The sequence below is a fragment of the Haemorhous mexicanus genome, chromosome 12 (genome assembly GCF_027477595.1).
Source record: "Haemorhous mexicanus isolate bHaeMex1 chromosome 12, bHaeMex1.pri, whole genome shotgun sequence".
Classification (NCBI taxonomy): domain Eukaryota; kingdom Metazoa; phylum Chordata; class Aves; order Passeriformes; family Fringillidae; genus Haemorhous; species Haemorhous mexicanus.
The window spans coordinates 9,511,060-9,519,758 of NC_082352.1; the positions used below are offsets into that span (position 1 = coordinate 9,511,060).

General features: G+C 45.2%; 1 protein-coding gene across 1 annotated transcript in view; it reads left to right on the forward strand.

Annotated features, from left to right (window-relative positions):
* The window catches only part of LONP2 (lon peptidase 2, peroxisomal), a 35,931-nt gene extending 29,864 nt beyond the window's left edge, over positions 1-6,067 (forward strand). The window contains exons 13-15 of the mRNA XM_059857052.1: positions 2,338-2,545; positions 3,600-3,790; positions 5,494-6,067. Coding sequence (XP_059713035.1) covers positions 2,338-2,545; positions 3,600-3,790; positions 5,494-5,715 — 621 coding nt within the window. The 3' untranslated portion in view covers positions 5,716-6,067. The remainder of the gene's footprint in view (positions 1-2,337; positions 2,546-3,599; positions 3,791-5,493) is intronic.
* The last annotated feature ends 2,632 nt before the right edge of the window (positions 6,068-8,699 follow it).

Genomic DNA, 8,699 nt, shown 5'->3' on the forward strand with positions numbered 1-8,699 from the left:
GCAGGTCAGGGAAGTGGCCTGTTCTAGGAAATGAAAGTGCAGATGCCATAAAAGAATGGCTCTGTTTCATGGGACATGCACAATTCTAATCAGGGAAAAACATCAGGGTGTCTTTCAGAAGCAAAACCTGTCCAAAGTACAGGTTTAAATGGGCATATTTGTCTAAGAACTATCAGTCTTGTGGTGATATTTCTGGGAAATCCTCCTCCCTCAGAGGGAAGCCACTGTTAATGTGCTTTGCCAGCAGTGATTTGCCAGGGAATGAATCAGAAGAGAAGGAAAAAAGTTGGTTCAGTCAGGCTGGGAGAGCCTGTGGAAGGAAAACAAATGTGCTCAAGGCCAGCAAGTGACTGAAATGGTTCTCATCTTTCCATTGAGAATCAGGGACTTACCAGCTTCTTGTCCATTGCACTGACTTGGTGTAGCTCCAGAAGTGCAGATGATAACCTGAAATACTCTAAAGTAAATGACTGTGCTGAATGTTAAGACTTAAATTTTGCAGTGTCCAGGCAGGTAAAATGCATCTGACAGCATGTTCATGTGCTCAGGGTACAGCTAAATCACAGCTGGCTTGGTCTCAGCTACAAAAAGTTTCAAACCCCAAGGCTCCATTGCTCAGTGGCATCTTCATCACCTGACAGACATCACCAGCCATCAGTGGATTCAAATGGTCATTTTTAATTGAGGCTGTTTTAGAAAGTGTAAGAAAGATGAATCTAAATTAGAATAAATCCTGACTTCTGGTGAGAAGAAATTATTCAGAGGTGCCAGGAGTGATTCAGTCTTGTGGGTCTCTCCTGTAGTCCAGTGTGCTTTCCTCTGAGTGTTGGGGGTTCTGTGGCTCTGGTTGTGTGTGGGGGTTTCCAAGGGGCTTTTCTGCAGCCACATCTCCAAGCTGCCAGGGCAGTTGCCACGTGTGCCTGTCAGCAGGCTCAGAAAAGGCTCAGGTTGCAGCAGGGGTGGTCCAGTCTCTCTCCAGGACAGCAGGAGAGGTTGCTTGGCAAGGAACAACAGTCCAAAGGTGATCAACACCTACTGCCCAGGCAGTTTTCCTATCAGATCTCAGCTGACTTGTGAAAGCAGGAGGAGGTACCTGCCTAGTCTGAGGAAAGAGGAGGGAGCCTGTGCTAAGTGATGAGTCTGTTAGAACCATTTGGGTTTTGATTTGTTGTCCCATTTGCTGTGTTCTGCCCCAGAGCTCTCAAACAGTCTCTAAACTGTTTCCAGTTGATGCAGAGTACAGTCTAAAAGAACTGAAACAAAACTCCCAGTTCAATAAATCTTGTTGATGGCTGCTTTGGGCTGAGAGAGGGTGTGGACAGTGAATTGTGTTCATCTCACCTTCAATGGTTTGCCAAAATAGCATTGTCTGCAGTGCAAAGGGGAATGTTCCAGCGTTGTTGGACTTCAGTGTGAGCAGGATGAACTGACTTTGTTAACCTGAGCTACTAAACAGTTAGTAAAATGATCAGGGTAAATCACTGTAACAAATAACACCCGGGGAATGGATATAGGAACTGATGTTAGCAAGGATGAACAGGCTTGGTGAGGTATTTTGATACCATAAAAGTGAAACACACAGTTCTGTACAATTTTCTTAAATGCTGGAAAAAGAAAGAGCCTTAGTAGCCAAATTATGCTAATGAAAGCAAATGGCAGGGTGCTGCTGCCAGTGCACAGGTAAGGGAGAGCCCAGGAGAGCCAGGAGGAGGGGCTGTGTTCCTTGGCTTTGGTGCAGCTGCTGATGGCTTGGCTGCCTGGAACTCCCAAAGGGGCTCTGTCAGGTGTCCCCTCTGCCTGGCCTGGGAACACATTCACGTTTCTGCTGTTCCAAAGTGTTTGTGAATGTCTGCAGGGAACAACATGGGGCTTGGCTGGCCACAGCTCAGGCAGTGCCACCACCTTTAAAAAGGCCTGTGGGGAGCACTGGGGAGCAAAACTGGCTTTGTCACAGGAGTAACAGGGCAAGCACACTCCAGCAGATGGGTTAAGACACATAAACATTCAGTCAGGATTGACTGGATGTTTGAAGTCCTTTGAGGAGAAAGATTCTTATGGTGTTTCTGGGGGCAGGGAAGGTTGCAAGAATGACACGCATAGATGTTTGCCATGGCCTTAAGCTAAGCTGCCACATACAGCTCCTGTTGTGTAATTAGTGTTTACACACATCCAGAACTACTGCTGCATTAAATAATAAATTAAAATAGAAGAGATCAGAGACACTTGGCTTAACTTCAGTGCTTTGATGGGTACGGTTGTTTCAAAGCCAACTATTGAATTGTTTTTGCAATTTTTTTAATGGCTGTTTCCTAAACTGTTTCCTGTGTTTCCCTCCAGGTGTCTGAGCGCCTCAACCAGCCCGGGGTGGCCATAGGGCTGGCCTGGACGCCCCTGGGAGGGGAGATCATGTTTGTGGAAGCCAGCAGGATGGATGGGGAGGGCCAGCTGACGCTGACCGGGCAGCTGGGGGACGTCATGAAGGAGTCGGCTCACCTGGCCATCAGCTGGCTGCGCAGCAACGCCAAGAGATACCAGCTCACCAACGGTGAGGGACAGGGACACTGCTGGTGCCACCTGCTGAGTCACCCTGCAGCTCTGCCTGTGCACATGGAACAGGGAAAGGGTTTCAGCCAGCAGCTCCAGAGTGCCTTTGTGTAGTTCTTTCCCAGTTGCTGCCAAGCCGAGGTGGTTGTGGCCTGGCAGAACATGAGTTGTGTCTCCCTGCCCTAGCCTGGAAGGTTGTGGGCAGTCTCAGTGCCAAGGTGCTTCTCCTTGGTTGTGGCAGACACTGCCTCTGACTCATTTTTACACTCAAGCTTTCCAGCAGTATTTTCATGATGGAGACAGATATGGAAGTCTGTAGCTTTTCTCTGACAGGTTCTGTTAAAAGGTTTTTTAGTCTAAGTTTTAATATTTTGGGAGTGTTGGGCTTGGATGGCAGCTGTAGAACTGCAGTGCAATAGGGCTCTGGACAAGAACATTTTAACTGTTTTTTTTGTCTGAACCTCCCAGGACTTGTAGAAATGTGCTTTCTAGATTGATCATCTGCTGATCAGGCAAATAATTGGCCAGTATCTTCCACTATTTGTGTAAGTTTAGATAGGTTAAAAACCAAAATGTAATTAATGTATGAAATGCTGCAGGCATTACCTGTGTGCATGTTTACCTCTCTGGTTTACACTCCATGTACTCCATTGCAGGTGAAAGGTCATAAATAAGAGTTCCACTTGATTTTATAAATCTGAGTTTCTGTGAAGTGTTCTCTGAACATTGATTTTGATGGTTTGGGACATAAAAATTCAGTGTGGAAATTCCTTGGTTTCTACATTAATCCCTGCTCTCAATTTCCCAATGCATGCAAATGCCAAGCTCATTGGTTATCATGTTACAGTTTTTTCTAGGAATCTGGATGTAGGAAAGCTCATTGGGATTTCTTTGTTGTTTTTTCCTAGGGCCTCTGCAATATTGTGTTGTTTTTTTCAGCCTACTGTTAGTAAATAGTGCCAAGGCTTTTAGTTCTTGGTGGGCTTTTAGAATAAAGACCAGGAGCAAAATGGGTTTAGATTTTTAACATTCAAACCATTCTTTTTTTCCTTAAGCTTCTGGAAGTTTTGATCTCCTTGACAACACTGACATCCATCTGCACTTCCCAGCTGGAGCTGTCACAAAAGATGGACCATCTGCTGGTGTTACCATAGTAACCTGCCTTGCTTCACTCTTCAGTGGGCGGCTGGTGTGCTCAGATGTAGCCATGACAGGAGAGATTACACTAAGAGGCCTTGTTCTTCCAGTAAGCATCATTGGAGAAAAGAGCTAAGTTGTATTAATGCTCCCTATTTTGGATATAAAATCTGTTTATAGCCACTCAGAAAAGTGGACCCAGAGCCTTGCTGGATCATTCCTTAGCAGCAATGTGGTCTCTGCTGGTGCAGTGGGAAGAGGCCAGGCTGCTGCAGGACTGCCCCACTCCTCTGCTTTGCCTTTCAAGCTAAAGCCAGCCTTGATGTGGCTTTTTGGGAAAATACATTAAAATGTCTTAGAAAGGAAACCTCAAAGTCTTAAAATGCAAGGTGGCTCTGAGTCTGCACTGCAGTTTCTAAATGTGCTTCCTCAGACTGTTGGTGCAGAGCTACTTCTGGTGTCTTTGAAAAGTTGTGACTTAAAGCTCTCACAGTACCTGCATACAGGTTACTCCTGAATCCATGGATCTACTTTAGGTGTCTCTTAAATGATGATCCTTGGATGTAGCTCAGCCAAATGGGGTTTCCATAAAGCTTTGTCTAAGCATGAAGGCAGAGAAGGCATTCAGACAAACAGAGTTTAGTTCAGAGTGTCAGTGGGGCCTGGCACAGGTGCTGAAGCCAATATGGGAGTTGTCATCTCATGCCAAATGATGGACAGGAGGAGGATGAAGCTGGAAACCAGGGACAGGATTTTGTTTCCTGCCGAGGAGACAGAACCAGAGGTGCCATGGCAGGCAGTGGCCTGGGAGGCTCTGGGGGCAGAGGGTGACAGGACAGGCCATTGTCCAGGATTCTGGAGCACCCTGCAGTGACTGGTGGGAGCCAGCTTAGCCCTGCAGCCACCCTGTCCTAACTGTGCCTGCTGCAGAGATAAGGTACCTGTAAATATTAAACCACATTTTCCTCCTTCCCCAAGGTAGTCTGGAATTTTGCTGTTATCAGTGACTGAATTGCCAGGGCTGTGCCAGGGGCTGCCCTTGCTGCTGAGTGTGCAGCACTGCCCGGAGCCGTGGGTCATGTGAGGATCACGGGTCACCTCTGCCCCGTGTCACAGCAGCCAGGCTTTGCCCTTTGTACTGTAATACAGCTCCTTCCTCTCTCTACAGCACTGTAAAATGACAAGCTTCTGCTCTAAGATGGTCTTTAGGAATAGAAAGGAGTTTGGGGGAAGAAGCTACAGCTGTAAGAAAAACCAATTTAACCGCCATTTACATCTCATTAGCAACTCAACCAGTAGGCTCAGTGGAGCAGTGCCTCTCCACTCCTGGAACACAGGTTTGCTTTGCTGTGCATATTTTGTTGTACAGCTCAAGTTATTTTTTGTGGGACATTGCTGCCTTAGGACTCCATTCCCCCTAAATCTAACACTGCCTTCATCTGAAAAATCTTCTCTTCTAATGCAGGTGCAGGATTTCAGCACGTGATATTAAAAAACCAGAGTGAAAGCCATTTTTGTTATAGAAATTCCTGAAAAGCAATGACTTTTCCACTATTGATTCTCTCGTACCTCACTCCTAAATGTATTTTTCTCTGGTTATTAGCTGTTACAGAAAGAATACTGTAGCATATTAACATCTTTTCCTCATAAGCACATGATGAGCTACAATTCTGACTGCATTTTTAATTGCTTTCCTAATGACTGAGGGAGGCAGAACCTTTCCTCAAAATTTAACTCCTGATGTGATGTTACAATAATTATTTTATTAAATTCGTTCATTGTTTTTATACATGTATCTCTTCTCCTCCTTAGGTTGGGGGAATTAAAGACAAAGTGCTGGCAGCACACCGAGCTGGCCTGAAGAGAATCATCCTTCCTCAGAGGAACGAGAAGGACCTGGAGGAGATCGCGGCGCCCGTGCGGCAGGAGCTGACCTTCGTGCTGGCCGCCTGCCTGGACGAGGTGCTGAACGCCGCCTTCGACGGCGGCTTCGCAGTCAAGGCCAGCCTGGAGCACTTGAACAGCAAACTTTAGGCAGGCAGGCTGAGGTTACTTCTCTCTGCATTCCATAGTTCTTGATCTCTTTCAGCTACATTTAGGTGTCAGGTACAACTATGAGCTAAATGGGTTTGAATGGGGGGTCAGTGCCATCAAAAGGAAGATGCTGCTGCAGTTACCAACCTGGAACTGCACTTTAGGGGCATTTGCTGCTTTTTATCAGCAAAGAATCTTGAATCTCATTTCCTGATGGATTTGAGCCAGAGAAAGAATTCCTTAGCCTGTCTGGCACCTAGGTATGTACGTGGCAGCAGCTGGTCACATCCTTAAAGAGGGAATAATGTGCAGCAGGAGGGGGGTCATAGGTGGGGTTGTTACAAAAAGCAAAGTGATTTAGAGCAGGCTTACTTATTTACAAAATATCTGTAATAATAATGAATAATAATGTGCTAAGGAGCAGCAGTATCTGGGGAAAATAAGGTTTTTGAAATCTAAAAAAATACGCTTAAGGCATCTGAAGAGAAGCACTATGGCCTAATAAATGAAGTTAGAACAAACTAGAACCAAGTGCTAAAAGAACTTCCTATTTTTCAAATGCAGGAAGCAATGCCAGAACTGAAGTGTAGGAATTGTTGTGTAGGAAGGGAGAGAACACATCAGTTCCCATCTGCACAGCTGTCCCTGCAGCAGCAGCAGCAGCAGGGGGGGTGGAGTGTGCATGAGGCCTTAATGAAAAAACCCAGGAATGTTTTGGAGGGGCAGAGTGCATGTCCTTCATTCCTGCCCACTACATACCCACTTGGTTCTGGGATGCCAATGCTTGGAGGTTCACCTATGGAAATTAAATCCATTTGAACAATGCCAAGAACAGTCTGAATCTTTATTCAGTGTGAATAATGTAAGGTTCAAGAAGTCTGGCAGCCTCCCTGTCCTTTGATAGCTTTGTCTCTCTTACCTCCCCTTGAACCTCAGGGAGGACTGTGCTTCAGTGTGATCCGGGCCCTTGGCATTCTTTATTCCAGGGGCAGCCCCACAAGCAAATCCTGGGTGTTGTCACATCCTTCTCTTGCTCACTGGTTCTGAAACAACCCCCACAGTGCTTATGAAACACAAGCTGTACCAGTCACAACAGCCTATTCTAGAAGCTGCCTAAAAATCAAAAGTAAGGAGTTTGCTTTGCTTTCATTTTTGTAGATAACAAAGCTGATTTACCTGGAATAGAACAGCACTGATTGAAATCAATTCAGTGGGAATTTCAACACCTATTTTACAAAAGATTTTACAACTTTGACAAAAGACTTAATCTAATAAAATGATAAAAATAAAACCTGCTTCTGTGTCAATATTTAAAGAGCTGTACTCTTAGTCACTCACAACTATGTTCTGAGACTACAGACAACAGCCCCAGTCTCAGAACATGTTCTGCTTCATGAGAAATGTGCAGGGAAGAAGTGCAAAGAAACTTCCCCCTGGGTAAAACCCCAGCCCGGTAACTCTGTGCCTCTGCTTTGCTTTTGATCAAACCACGAGGGAAAAATCCTTTACCAAACAGATGGAGAAACAATTCTGCACTGCTCTGCACTGTGAGAGCAATGACATGCTTGGAATTCCAACACAGTCTTGTTTACACATGGACAAAACAAATCTGCATTTTTTTAGAAGAGAATAAGGACTACTAAAAAAAGTTTCCAGCATGATCAACAGGGAGCTGCTCCCCAGAAAGTTAAAGGACGACTTTCTGTCTGACACATCACTCCAATTCCTAAGCCTCATCCCCATGGACTGCACCTGAAGGTGAGGGGTTTAATGCACTCTGAAGATAATGCCAGGCATTCAGTGCCAGCTCTTCCCGTCCCTGCTGCCAGAGCTGAGGAGGTTCTGTTACTGAGTTGAGATGTTTTTAAACCAACATAAGCACTACCCACTACAGCAGACACTACAGCCACACTTCAGTGCCTTTTGTTTTGCTTCCCCTGAGCACAGTAATCCCGTGCAGCAGTGAGCCAGAGCAGTGCAGAACTGAAGGGATGGCAATACCCTGGGGAGTAGCTGCTTAGGAACAGTTAGATGGAGCAGAGATTCAACTTGTGTGCCTCAGAAAAATACCCCAAAATGGCTGAAGCTTATCAAAAGTGAAAGCAGTGGTAGCTCCTTTCCTCCACCCACACTGTAAACTGCTACAGATTGTACCTATCCCACTAGAACAATTCCTGCTTTAATCACAGCAGCTTGGAAAAGATTCTGGGTAAAACAACAGGACAGGCAGCAATACAAAACCATTCACCTGCTTTAATTTTAAACCACTACTGCAAACAAGAACTAGCAGGAACTGTCACAACAAAATCAAAATATTTACATCCACATTTGTCAAACATTTTAAGGCCTTTTTTTTTCCAAAAGGGCAATGAAAAACCATGGAGGTAGTGCTAGCAGACAAATGCAAGATCTACTGCATTTCATCGTTTAGAGACAAATTTGATACTCCTCCCAATACAGCAAAGTAAAACAGCACTTTCTAAAATAAACAGCTAATGTTAAGACAATGCCAGGCTTTAATACACCATTTATTTTAGATAAGGTAGTGAACTGTACAGACTTCTAGTATGGTTTCTTTTTTTCATATATAACAGTGTAGTTGACTTACCAGATCCTCACACTCTTTAGGCTTTTAATACTGTTGAGGATCTGGGCCCAAGGGTAATTTCATAATTCCATCTGATGATGGATATTAAAGGTTTTATACAATTATTTAACACCAAATGGAGCAATACTAATTTACATTACAGTAAGTCAGCATACAGTAGTTATGCTATAGCTCTCATCCTCTGTGAAACATGAACAAACCTGTCTGAGCACAGCAGGCTCACTGCAAAGGCCATTCCTGAAGGCCCTTCCAGGGCACAGCCCTGGCCTTCAGCCCACTGTAGCTCCATCAAACCACTGCAGCTCAGGGTTCAGGGGTGACAGTGCTCCTGGGGACACAGCCCCAGCTGAACCCTCCCACACAGCAGCAGTGACCA